At 40.7% G+C, this 13,929-nt stretch overlaps 2 protein-coding genes across 2 annotated transcripts; both read right to left on the reverse strand.

Moving 5' to 3' along the window:
- Positions 1 to 2,195: 2,195 nt before the first annotated feature.
- LOC104243208 (uncharacterized) lies at positions 2,196 to 4,803 on the reverse strand. Its single transcript, XM_070165819.1, has 3 exons — positions 3,873 to 4,803; positions 3,113 to 3,321; positions 2,196 to 2,987 (listed from the first exon to the last, which is right to left on the reverse strand). The coding sequence occupies exons 1-3, from the start codon at positions 4,801 to 4,803 to the stop codon at positions 2,196 to 2,198; spliced, it is 1,932 nt and encodes a 643-aa protein (XP_070021920.1).
- Positions 4,804 to 4,813: 10 nt separating this feature from the next.
- On the reverse strand, positions 4,814 to 6,223 carry LOC104229860 (uncharacterized). Its single transcript, XM_070165820.1, has one exon. The coding sequence runs from the start codon at positions 6,221 to 6,223 to the stop codon at positions 4,814 to 4,816; it is 1,410 nt and encodes a 469-aa protein (XP_070021921.1).
- Between the last annotated feature and the right edge of the window lie 7,706 nt (positions 6,224 to 13,929).

Consider the following 13,929-nt stretch of genomic DNA (forward strand, 5'->3'; position numbering starts at 1 on the left):
CTATCGCCGTGATTTTGTAAAGGTCGTTGCAATTTGTTCCCAGTTTGCCTTCTCGAGGGTCCTTGCTTGCCTATGTTTTGGCCTTGAGTACGTAGTCCCCAACTTTGAGTGGTCTGACTTTGTTTTTTGTTGTAGTAGTGTTCTTCTTGTTATTTTCGGGCAATCATCCTTATGTAAGCCATATCTCTTCGTTCTTCAGCTTCGTCAAGGTCTTGCCTTCTACTTTCGTCGTTTCTTGACCCACTCTCCTGGGAGTATCTCAGGCTTGGTTCTCCGACCTCAACTGGTATTACTGCATCAGTCCCATAGACTAACGAGTAGTGTGTTTATCATGTCCTTGTTTTTGGCATTGTACAGTATGCTCATAGCACTTCTGGCAGTAGTTACGGCCATAGCCCCTTGGCTTTCTCGATATTTTTCTTCATGATGTTCAGTATTGATTTGTTGGAGGATTCTGCTTGTCCATTGCATGTGGGATGGTGCGGACTAGAGAGTATTCTTTTGATATGCCATTTTTCGAAGAACTCAACGATCTTCTCCCCGGTGAATTAGGGTCTGTTATCACAACTAATTTCTTGACAATTTCCTAATTATTGTATTTTCTTTTCTATTTTAATAAAAAACTAGCCCTAGGCACTTGCCTAGCGGATTGAAAAAAACATTGTCTTCCTTCAATGAAAGGAAATAGACTTTGCACTCTAATGTAACGTACTATCAAAATTGAGCATAATACTCAAATTGATATCACATTATGCCTACTAAAACTTTGTAGTTGTCAAAACAACCCAAGTGAGTCCATGTCGACGTTGTATCTACAGTTCAAAGCGTCCCATTTGTAGAGTTAAATTTGATTTGCGTGAATAGCCGCCTTTCAAAAACTTCACGTCGACCCACCAATTTGGTAGTTTGGTACTGTAGCATACGGCACTGTAGCATACGACACTGTAGCAGACGTTAGCTTTTGAAGACTTCAGGCTTGCTTCCCAAAGCACATGCCTTCCTCTTGCATGTGCCCATTCTTTCTCCAAGGATCATGTTTTGAGGCTTGTGTATACCAACATTGGGAGATGATCCATGTATTAAAAATTGTACCAACTCCTCCACCCAATGTTAGCTTTTTTAAAATTCCAATAGGGCCTTGTTTGTCCAGACCATTCAGCTGATTTCCAGTGGACTCCAATCCTCCTTCCCATATTTTATCATAGGCGTGCAAATTAATACTAGTATGGAATTTATTTAATGCTCATTTGACTCCTCGAAATCCCGCCAACTCCACATGTAGCATGCTTCCTTCTTGATCATCAACAATTTGCAGATTCCAAGCTTGCAAACTCATGTGATGGTGTAAGCATCACCTCGATCCAGCGTTACCATTGACTCTTTGTCAAGACATCTTTTCCAGTAGCTCTCTTTTTATGCGTGACATTGCCAAGCTTTTGTATGTTTTTTACTGTTGTTGTGCCTCTATGCCTACCTTGATTGACGAAATCCCATGTAGAATCATGCTTCCATTAAAAAATCCATAAACAAGCGTGCAAACTAGCTGTTGGACGAAGCATGCTTTAATATAAAAATCAAAAAACTGCATTGGCCTTTGTTGCCACCTTTTCTCGAAGACATTCTTTCTGCACATGCTAGTTGTGTTTCCAATGCGTTTTGGTTCTTGTTGTGCTCGAAATGATGATCAATCATTTTTATATTCCTAGATCATGTCTCGAACTGAACCATGCGTGTGTTTTGCCCCTTTAAAATTGCATTTCCTGCTTCTGTACAAATGCATGTAAAGTAGTGAATCTCGGCAATTGTCCAAGCTATTAAAAGCTGCGTTTGCTTTTGTTTAAATGACATATTCTCCTCGAAATTAAGCACTTCTGCACCATGCTGGTTATATATCCAAGGAATTGAAAGCATGCGATCACCCCATGCTGGTTGGGTTTCCAATGCCATTAGTCTTTGTTGTTTTGCTCGATTATTGATGTATTTTTGTTCTTTAGCAAAGGTTATCTCGAAAAGTTGTTGCATTGAGTGCCATAAGCAAATGTAGTGGCACCTCCTGCTCTTCCTTTTCTCTTTGATTCTTATCTCATATCCACCTTCACCCTTAGCCTTGGACATTGCATCTTATCTTCATTAACTAACCTCCTTCCATGTGCATCTAGATTCCAGAATTGTTGGCATTCTATTTCTCTATGATCTCAAGCATAATTAGCCAAGTGATCTGCCAGCTTGTTCCCCTCCCTATGAATATGAGTAACTGGGTAACTGCCCCTATTCATTAGTTGCATCATTTCCTCTACCTGCTCAGATATGATCCATGGTGGTTTCCAGATCCCATCCATTATCGTTTTTAATAACATTGAGTTAGTTTGAAGCCATACATGAGAGTATTGTTGAAATCTGCAGAACCTTAGTACTTCTACCATGTCCTTCGCTTCAGCTACTGTGTTTGTTGTCTCCTTAATCTGCTTCCCTACTGACTTGACTATGTCACCATTTTCATTTCTTATACAAAAACCTATTGAGCTCTTGCCTGGATTTCCCCTCGATGCACCATCCGTATTAACTTTTAGCCATCTTGCACTTGGAAGTTCCCACATGACTTTGGTAACCTTAAGTTTAGGAGTGAAATTTTCCATCATAACTAATAGATCTTGTCGTTTGTGAGGTACCATTTCCATCCCAGGCTTTCTCACTTTTACCAATGCCTGTAGACTTGATGAAACTTGATAAATCACCTTGCTAGTTATCACAACGTCACTATACTTCATACAATTTCTTCTTTTCCAGAGTTCCCAGACTACACACGAGGGGAGTGCTTGCATTACTGGTTTGAGCCTTAAGCACACATTTGTAGTGCAACATTTTATGATTGCTTGGTGCAAAGTAAGTCCCTCCACAGCTATTCCTGCCCTCGATAGAAAATACTTCCAAGTTGTCCTTGCAGTTTCTGATCTAAAAAACAAGTGCTGAAGAGATTCCTCATCAGACTGTACACAACACCAACATTTTGATGGCATGCAGTAGCCTACCCTTTTCAGAAATCATCTAAAGGTAGCTTTGCTTTCCACACTTTCCACATGAAAAATGCTATTTTAAAAGGCAGTCCCTTTACCCAAATCATCCTATAAGTTGTTCTTGATTTGTCTCTTCTTCTCGTATAATCCCATGCTGACTTAACACTGAAATATCCTCTTGTTTCCAGCATCCAACAAGGCATGTCAAGAACCTGCTGAGGTGAAGGTGGTTTGATTTTCTCCAGAATGTGTACTGTTAAATCTTCAGGAAGTATTTCAAATAGCCTGTCCACATCCCACTCACCATCTAAGGTAACATCATGTACATTATGTACAGTTTTATCAATGCCAAAGTCCTAAGGAACTAAAAAATATAGTGCCCCAAGAGCTGTCCAGTTTTCAAACCAAAATAGTGAGGATCCCCTTTTTGTTTGCCAAAAGATTTGATGTTCAATAAGATCTCTGCATTCCAACATTTTTCTCCAAATGTGAGACCCCTTTTTCCATGGAAAAATTACAGAATTCAATTTTTTACAGTATTTTTGACATACGAAAGAGCTCCATAGGCTTGGTTTTGTTCTAAAATTCCACCACAACTTGCTGAATAATGCCTTTGCTACATCATGCAGTGACCTGAAACCTATTCATCCTTCCTCAACTGGCATGCATAAGGTATTCCATGAAGCACAATTCCTACTAGTTCCTCCTACAGAGCTGCTCCAGAAAAACTAAGCAAACAATTTGTGCAACCTATTTATCACATAATTTGGAGGGTTTACAACTGATAATAGATGCATAGGCATGCTTTGCAGTACATGGGATATGAGAACTATCCTGCCCCTACTGATAATAACTTACCCTGCCATGATTGCAGTTTGTCCATTACCTTAGTAATTAGGGGCTGATAGTATTCTAGCTTTCTCCTTGCATAAAATATAGGACAACCTAGATATATGATAGGAAAATCATTCATATGAATGTTTGTGATCCTTTCCACCTTGCTGACCACTTCCATGTCTGTTAAATGATGTAGGTACACAACTAATTTGGTTTTGTTCACAAGCTGCCCAGATGCAGCTTCATATGCATTCAACACTGGCATAATCAACATCAGAGATGTTTCATCTGAGGATGAGAAAATAATCATGTCATATGCATACGCCAAATAATTGATCTTTAGACACCACTTTGGCATCCCAAATCCACAAAAAAACAGGTTAGTATGTAGTGCATTGAGACCCCTAGATAATGCTTCTGCTGCCAAGATAAACAAAGTTGGAGATACAGGATTACCTTGTTTTACTCCCCTTGATGACTTAAAGAACCCATGAGCTTGACCATTGATTAGAATAGAATACCAATTGTTTGAAACTAATCCAAAGACAATCCCTATCAACCTTTCTGTGAATCCCATCTTTCTCAGTACCTTGGTTAGGAATAGCCAAGATAATCTATCATAAACTTTGGTCATATATAGCTTCAGGATGACATTAGGTCCAGCCTTAGTTCTAAGCCTAATGTCAGTCACTATCTCCTGAGTTAGAAGGATGTTTACTACAATATTCATGCCCTTAACAAAACCTGACTGTTCCTCCGATATCAGAATTGGGAGAAATTTCACTAGCCTTTCATGTACCACCCTCGATATAACCTTATTTGAAAAATTACTGAGGCTTATTGGTCTTAAATCAGAAAAAGTGGTAACTTCTTTTTTCTTTGGTAGCAGAACTAGGTTGGTGTGTGTTACACACTTGGGTAGCTCATGACCATTGAAAAAGGCCCTCACCATGTCGTACAGGTCATCCCTTATTATGTCCCAACAAGAATGATAGAATTTGCCTATCATACCATCTGGCCCCCAGCACTATCACCATTAAGTCCGAGTACTGCACTTTAACCTCCTCTTTTATTGGCTGCTTAATCAATTCTGCATTCTGCTCAGTGTTAACCAGATTAGGAACATGCTCTATGATATCAAATGATGAAGGAGTAGATGCTTCTATGAACTGTTCCTCGTAGAATTTGATAGCCTCTTCTGCAATTTCTTGTCCTTCTTCAATCCAGGCTCCTCCACTATTTTGAATTCTATTAAGCTGAAGTCTCTTCCTCCTACCTCTCACTTGTGCGTGGAAGAACTTAGTATTCCTATACCCTTCCTTGAACCAAGTCATGCCTGCCTTTTGTTGCCAATATTTCTCCTCTAGTGCAAGACATTTGATCAATTCTGCCTGAACCTTTTGTAGCCTTTCCCTGTTCATCCCTATAGGATTTGCTTCAAATTCTGCTTCATGAACCATCACTACCTCCTCCATGCTTGCTATCTTTTGGAAAATATCTCCAGATGTAGCCTTGCTCCACAATGAAAGGGCCTTCTTTAATTTTTTTAACTTGTGATTAAAAAGAATATAAGGATTTGCACTGAAATCAGCTGTCCAATTCTCTTTCACCACATCTTTAAAAGTCGCATGTTCCACCCAAAAATTCAAGAACTTAAAAGGCTTTTTTATTGGTGGAGTCTCAATATCACACTTCAGATACATTGGACTATGATCGGAACCAGTCTTTGACAAATGTTGCACCTCTATTCCTGAAAATGTTTGTTGGAACTGAACATTGGCCAAGCATCTGTCTAGCCTTTTGAATATACAGTCTTCCTCTGCTCTCCCATCCAACCATGTAAATATGCTACCTTTAAATCCAAGGTCGAAGAGATTGCACGTGTTGACGCAGTGTCGAAAATCATCAATTTCATTCAAAGACACAAGTAACCCACCAAACTTCTCTTCTTCGTCCCATATTACATTGAAATCTCCTCCTACAAGCCATGGTGCATCCATATCCCTTGCCATTGCATATAATGAATCCCATAATTCTATCCTCTCAATTGCATCACATTTAGCATATATCAATATTAGGACAAACTCCACATGCTTTTCAGTATGAAACAATCGTAGTGTTAATTGTTGTACCATATTGTACATAACAGTTACCTCAAATACCTCATCTATGAAAGCCCAGATCTTGTTGGAAACATTTGAAATTGCTTGTGCAAGTCCTATCTTGTTTCTGTACCTTTCCAGTTTTTTTGCTTGTTGCTTTGGCTCCATTAATCCTACAAATTCATAGTGATTTTTCCTGTGCATTTTTGTCAATCTTTCAAAGGCCTGCTGTGTGTTGACTGACCTTATATTCCAAATGAGAGCATCCATCACTGATTGTTTGATTTAGTTAGCATTCTCCTTGTGTGAACTGATTTCTTTGGGGAGGCCAAAGCGGCATACAATATTCTTCCATATGAAGGCGATCACTTCTTGCTCGCGTATCTGGGTGAATGCTCCTACTTCTACCTACTTAGAGAAGTAGTCAGTTAAAACCAAAAAAAAAATTGTATGTAACCTCACCTTGTTGGAAGGGGCCGATGATGTCCATCCCCCATTTGATGAAAGGCCATGGCGAGGTGATTGAGTGGAAGTGCTTGCCCGCTTGGTGGATCATAGGGGCATATTTTTGGCATTGCTTGCAATTTCTAATGAAGTCAATGCCCTTTTTTCATGGTGGGCCAGTAATAGCCTGCTCATATGAGACATCTAACCAGAGCCCGATTGCCTAAATGTGCTCCATAGTAACCTTCATGGACTTTTTCTAGAACACGTCGTGTCTGGTCCGAGCCCTAGCATTTTTCTAGGGGGCCGCCATACGTCCTTTCATGAAGGTTGTTGTCAATGATGTTGTACCTGTCCGCTTGCATTTGAAGCTTCTTGGCTTCTTTTTTTATCATCATGGAGCATGTCGTCCATCAAGTATGCAACAATATGATTGCACCAGTCCCAAGTTATGCTTATAGTTCTTACCTAGATTTGATCGATCGATGAGTAGAGGAGAGTGACCATGTTTCCTTCTCTGGTTATGCTTTCGGTGGCTGCGCTAGTTTGGCAAGGCCATCTGCTTTGATATTTTGTGCTCGATGGTTCTGGTCGAGCTGGTACTCGTCGAATTTAGGTAGCAGCCTGCAGATCTCGTCTTGATACTTCTATAACCTTTGCTCTTTGATTTGGAAAGTCCATGTGACTTGGTTGGCCACGAGTTGAGAGTCATAGTGTAAGATGAACCATCTTGCTTCGTACATGAATGCTAGTCTTAATCATACAATCACGGCCTCGTACCCGGCCTCATTGTTAGTCATGTCCGGATATCTAATGGACTGGCAAATTACTTTTCCCATCGGGACCTTGGGAACGAGTCCCAATCCGGACCTTGATGCATTAGAGGCGCCATAGGAGTACAAAATCCATATATCTTGTATTAGATGAGAGGTGTTGGCAACTTTTATTTGGACTTCAGACATTATTTTTGCGCTGAAGTCGGCTAGTACTATAACTTTATCGTGGCTCGCGATTGATATGTGATATCATGTTCGCTTAACTCTATGTTCCATTTGGCCAGTCTGCTAAAGACAGTTTGGGCTTATGCAAAATACTTCTTAAGGGGAAAGTCATGACTACCGAGATGGGGTGGCATTTAAAGTAAGGTCTAAGCTTCTGTGAAGCTATGACCAAGACCAGAGCCAATTTTTCGAGGTGGGGGTACCTCTTTTTGATGTCGACTAAAGTTTTTCTAATGTAATAGATGGGAGATTGCGTACCTTTATTTTCTTGGACCAGGAATGCACTCACCGCCACTTTTGATACTGCCAGATGGACGAGAATGCGCTCTCCAGGTTCAGCTTTGGAGAGTAGTTGGGGCGACGATAGGTAGACCTTTAGTTCTTTCAGGGCGTCGACGCATTTGGCGGTCCATTGGAGGCCGTTGTCTTTTTTTAGTACGCTAAAGCACTTATGGCACCTATCGGAGTACCGCGAGATGAATCTCGACATGGCGGTTGTACGGCCGGTCAACTATTGAACCTGCTTTTTGTTGCTTAAGTTATCTAGTATCCTTTATATAACTTTGATTTGGTCGGGGTTGACCTCGATACCTCATTGTGACACTAAGAAACCCAAGTATTTCCCCGAGTTCATGCCGAATGCGCATTTCTCAGGATTCAATTTTATTTTGTATTGCCTGAGTATGTCAAAATCTTCTTTTAGGTGGCCGATGTGATCCTCTTTCCTTTTGGACTTGACCAATATATCGTCTATATAGACTTTCATAGTTTTGCCGAGTTTATCTTTGAACATCTTTGTCACCAACTTTTGATACGTCGCCCCCATATTTTTTAGTCCGAAAGGCATTACCCTGTAGCAATATTTCCTTAGTGGGTGATGAAGGTGGTCTTCTCCAAATCTTCCTCCACCATGAGGATATAGTTATATCCCGAGTATGCATCTAAGAAGCTTAGCAACTCATGCCCGACCGTTGCATCAATGAGTTGGTCGATGTGAGGAAGTGAAAATGAATCTTTTGGTAGGCTTTGTTTAGATCTGTGAAGTCCACGCACATCCGCCATTTTCCTTTCTTCTTTTTCAACATGACCACATTGTCAACCCATTGGGGGTATTTTGACTCTCTGATGGAGCCGTTTTCCAACAACTTTTCAACCTCTTTGTAGACTGCACATTTATGACTGAATTAAACATCCGCCTAATTTTTCTAATCGGAGGGTAGAATGGGTCGATGTTCAGCTTGTGTGTCTCTATCTCCTTTGGGATACTTGGCATGTCTGCATGGGAAAAAGCAAACAAGTCTACATTACTGTTTAAGAATTGACGGGATTTACCTAGTTCTTGAAGCTTGTGGTCGATGTAATCTTTCCTGTTGTGGTCATTATCATCAAGTTAGACGGGGTCGATATCTTCTACAGTTGATCCTGTGGCTTCTACGATTTTTGGATCTTTGACCACGTCCTTCTTCTCATCACTGCTCGACCTCAACCCCGTTGAATGTTATGTTTCGTTAGCTTTATCCTTCGTCTATTCGGTGTATGTGCAATCCTAGGCGATGCGATAACATTCTTGGGAAGTGCGTTGTTTTCCTCGAATGTTGTGTACTCCCCATGGGGTGGAAAATTTGGTGATTTGGTACAATCTGGAATGAATGGCCTATATGGCGTGTATCCAAGGCTGACTTATTATATGTTGTACATTGTGTCCTGGTCCATAATGTGGAATGTGGTTTCCAGGGTGACGCTACCTTCCAGGATGGAGAGTGTGATTTCTACGGAGGTTCGCTCAATTGCATTGTTAAAACTGGTTAGTGTGATGCAGTGTGGCACTATCTTATCCTCGAGTCTCATATGTGAAAGTACTCGAGGGTGGATAATGCATGTGTCGCTCCCTGTCTACCATAATTCGTCTCACATCTGTATCTAATATGCATAAAGTGATAACAAGAGCATTATAGTGAGGAAAAACCAAATCCTTGGTATCACACTTATCGAAGATGATACTTTCTTCGAGTTCATCGTATTGTTCGTGAGTGATCGATCAATTGAGTTTGTGGGTGGTGGAGAACTTCACGCTATTAATCGAAGCGTCATCACCCCCTCCGATGATCATTTGAATGGTTCGAGTTGGAGAAGGTGGTTTTGGTGGGACATGGTATTGTTCACTTCCTCGAGCAAAGTTCGCTATTCCTCGGTCTCTCATCAGCTCTTTCAAGTGGGATTGGTGAAGCATGTTCACGACCTCTTGCCTCAGGGCGATACAATCCTCGGTTTTGTGAACCCATTCCTAATGGAATTCGCAGAGGGTGTTTGACTTTCTGGTGCTCGGATCAGACCCCATCTTCCGCGGCCACTTCACTTTTGGGCCGAGCTTCTCCAGTGCGTAGACTATTTCTGAGGGAGAAACATAGAAATTGTGAGCAGATAGTAAGGGAGGCATACCTCTCTCATTTCGGTGAGTCCCTAGATGGGCCTTCGTCGTGACGAGAAGGCGCCATGAGGGCGCCTCTGATGTAAGGTTGATGTCTTTCTCGGTTGGGTCAGGGGCTTGCTAGATCTCTTCTGTTGTCGTTTATTCAATACTTTCAAGACTCGGCTTGTACTGAGGTCATCCGTTGGGTATGTCCATTTAGATTGTCTTTGTCAGCTCGAACTTCGACGCAATAGGCATTGTATATTTCGTCCCAAATGGTTGAGGATATTTCATAAGCCGACTTAGTAGCTTTCTGCTCGCCCTTGAACGGCTTATGTTCAGCCCGTTCTGGAAGGCTACCACAACCATTCCTTCCGATACATTTTGTAAGGTTATCCTTATGCAGTTAAATCGAACAAGGAAGTTCCTCAACCCCTCTCCGGGTGATTGTTTGATGGCGAATATATCATTTACTCTTACCTCCTCCTTCTTGGCTCTGGCATGAGCCGTTACAAACTTGTCATCCATTTCCTCGAATGTTTCAATTGAGCATACAGATAGTTGTGAATACCAAGTTAACACGCCCCCAGTAAGGGTTTCGCCAAACTTTTTCAATAAGATGGAGGGTACTTTCTCCTTGGCAAGGTCGTTGCCTTTTACTGCAGTGACAGAGTGAGTCACATGATCCTCAGAGTCTATCGTGTCATTGTATATTGTTAGGTACGGAGTCATTTTGAAGGTTTTAGGTATGGTATACGGTGCGGCTTCATCATTGTACGGTTACTCGATGAACCGGCTAACGTCTCTTTTTAGGAAGAGTTTTGGGGCGCCCGCTATTTTTTCTACCCTTTATTCGTGCTCTTTCATTTGATCTCGGAGCGTTTTGTTTTTGTTTTCCATATCTTCCATTTTTTTCATGATGGCTACGAGGGCATCGGTACATGTATCATTAACATTGTGAGTGATACCTACTGCGAGCGGAGGGGGCCATGCTATTCGACTGCTGTTGGTGCAACGCAAGTTCTTGTGCCCTTTTCGATTGTCTTTTGAGTGGGTTTGTCAAGGATGTCGGTCAGTGCATTCATTAGCCAAGCCTCAAGTAATTTTTTCACCGCCAGTGGCACTTCTTCCGTTGTGGACATGGAGGCTCCTTTACTATGGGATGTTGTTATGCTACCATGGGGAGGGGGTGATCCGTTCCTCCTGGGAGAGGTATTTGGTGTCATATCCTCACCCTCCATTTTGGAGACCTCGTTGATGGTGTTAAGGAGCTTGGCGGTGAGGTCGGCTACTGCCTTCCTTCTTTCTTCTCCATTACCTGCCATGTTAGATCTATGTGTACAAGAAAGTGTAGGGTTTTGCATTTTTTTGGTTGATTATAGATCTAGAAAAGACTAAAGTTTAACTAGAAAATCCACACAGACGGCACCAAATTGTTTGACCAAAAAATGATTATCTTTGGCTAAACTAATTAATCGATATTCAAGGGGTTAATTCTAGTTAAATATAATAACTTTAGGTCTAAGATAAGCGATGTGGGAGATATAGAAATGGATGAGGCAGATTTAATGCACTATGTATTGAATGCTACGGATGCAATAACGTGCTAGAAGTGTTAAATATTAAATAGCAATAAATGAAACTCAATATAAATAAAGAGGAAGATTCACCCAATATTGAATAAGGTGGATGATTCCTTCCTCTGACAATGATGAGTGACAAGTAACTATAAGAATATTGAAGACTTTTGAGGATCTGGTGGAAATGACATGGAATAATCCAAAAGGATGAATCTATTTAGAAATATGTTCTTTGTATTTCTCTAGAGAGATTGCTTTTTAAAAGAGTTCTTATCACCTAGAATATTACATGCCCTTTGTCTTATCTCTCATTCCTTTTTATATGGGACATCCCCCAAAGAACCCTAAAAGTACAAATACAGAGAATATTCAATGGAACATTCCCTCTAGGATCCCAATACATAACTAGCCGCTACTACTACTTCTTGATACTCGATCTCGGCCGTGACTGACTACTCAGCGACGTGTTCTGTCGATCACTGGTCGTCCTCGGCCAAATTGCTCATGATAATTATGAATAACTCTAGATAATCACCTTTTAGTGTTGAATTTCCTTAGTCAGATTTTGACCCATACACTAATTGTAATTTACAAGTCATAATCAAGATCCAATTTGGCGATTCATAAGTCGCATTCAACAGTTGATATTGCATACGCTTCGTATTCATTAAACACGATTTGTAAGTCCCATTTTATCAATTACTAAATGTGATTCACAAGTCACATTCAATAAATTCTAATTTTAAGGTCGTATTCAGTAAATAGGGTTTACAAGTCCAATTTAATATAGGATCTCAACTGAGGTTTACATGTCGTATTCAGTCATATTCGTGAATGTACGAGTACTCGATATCAGCAGAGGTACTTGGAACCTCTACACAAGTTTTCGAAACCTCATTGCTTTACCATGTGTATTCGGTACCTATCTGTGCTCAACACGAATACTTGAAACATCAGCACAGATATTCGGTACCTACTCATATTTGATAAGGGTACGTAAAAACTCAGCACGGATACCCAATATTAATTAGTTCATTTATAAGCATTCCAAACTCATTAATCTGTCAAATTCCAAGTAAACAACATTAACAATGTGGCTTTAGGTTTGGTGAGTGTATAGGTCCAAATTTGGCAACCACGGTAACGGACAAGCAAGACATAGGACAGGGTTGACCACGACACAGCGACCGACGGTCGTTGTGATAAAGGCCGACGATCAAAAGCGGGCAGCTAAGATGAAATAATAACGGTAACTTGAACTTAGAGAGAGACAGGAAGAATATTCCTTTTGATATTCTCTGTATTGTACTTTTTAGGGATTTTTGGGGAATGTCTCTTATAAATAAAAGGAGATAAAGAACGATTGGGGGATCTGCCTTTTGAGAACTAAAATACACATTGTAAAGTCAAGAGAGAGAGATACTAAGGAATTGTCTTATTCATTTTATTCAAGCGTATGCTATTCGATCTTTATACATAAACCTCAGAGATTCCACATTCATATCAACGGTATACATTTTCATGTCATCAGAAGGAAGAGACACCCAATCACACAATCATTGGGTGATAGTTCCTTTACACTATAACCATTGTCGTTTCTTGCAATCATTGCACATTTATGATATTGCATTTTTCGTCTATCACAATATACTAAATGCACTAATTAATGCTTTTACATTCATCCCACTACACAAGAATCTCGTTCTATTTAGTTTGAAATTTATTAAGCTCAACTAGGATTCACCCTATCAATTTGTGATTAACTGATTTAGCATTTATTTGCTCAAACAATTTGGGTCCGTCTGTGTGAAGTTTTTAGTTGAAACTATAGTTCTTTTTAGATCACAAAAAAAAGCACATTTCTTCCACGTTTTGCACAAACTAACCATGGTAGGAAAAGGAGATGCAAGACTAAAAGCGATAGCAGCCGTCACTACGAACATTCAGAACATCATCAACGAAGGTGGCAGGGGAGACAACGAGAATGTGACACCAAACGGTACTCCCAGGTAAAGTATTTCACCTCCCCCTCATGAAAGCGTGACGATTTCACGCGAAAAGGGAGCCTTCACATTCACAGCTGAGGAAGCACCACCAGCACTGAAAAAACTATTAGAAGAGTGGCTAATAAGCACTCTAAACAATATACTCGACTGACCTGCCCAAAGGGAAAACGACAACACCACGTAAGCAAATACCATAACAACTATTGATGAGCAGCCCCTTCCTCAAACAGGTAACACTTACCCCACTGTGGATGCAGGTAACGATGCGCTCGCAGCCTTACTAAAGAAAATGGAAGAATTGGAAAACGAAAACAAAGTGCTCCGCGACCAGATGAGAGAATACCAAGAAAAGGTCGACAAGATACCAGGTGCCCCAAAGTTACTACCAAAATGAGACGTTGGCCGATTCATCGAGCAACCATACAGCGAAGAAGCGGCCCCGTACGTATTCCCAAAACCTTCAAAATGCCATCGTCCCTGAAGATATGCGATGGTACTACAAATCTAGAAGATTATATCGTCCACTACGCTACAG

This window comes from Nicotiana sylvestris, chromosome 2 (assembly GCF_000393655.2).
Source record: "Nicotiana sylvestris chromosome 2, ASM39365v2, whole genome shotgun sequence".
Lineage (NCBI taxonomy): Eukaryota > Viridiplantae > Streptophyta > Magnoliopsida > Solanales > Solanaceae > Nicotiana > Nicotiana sylvestris.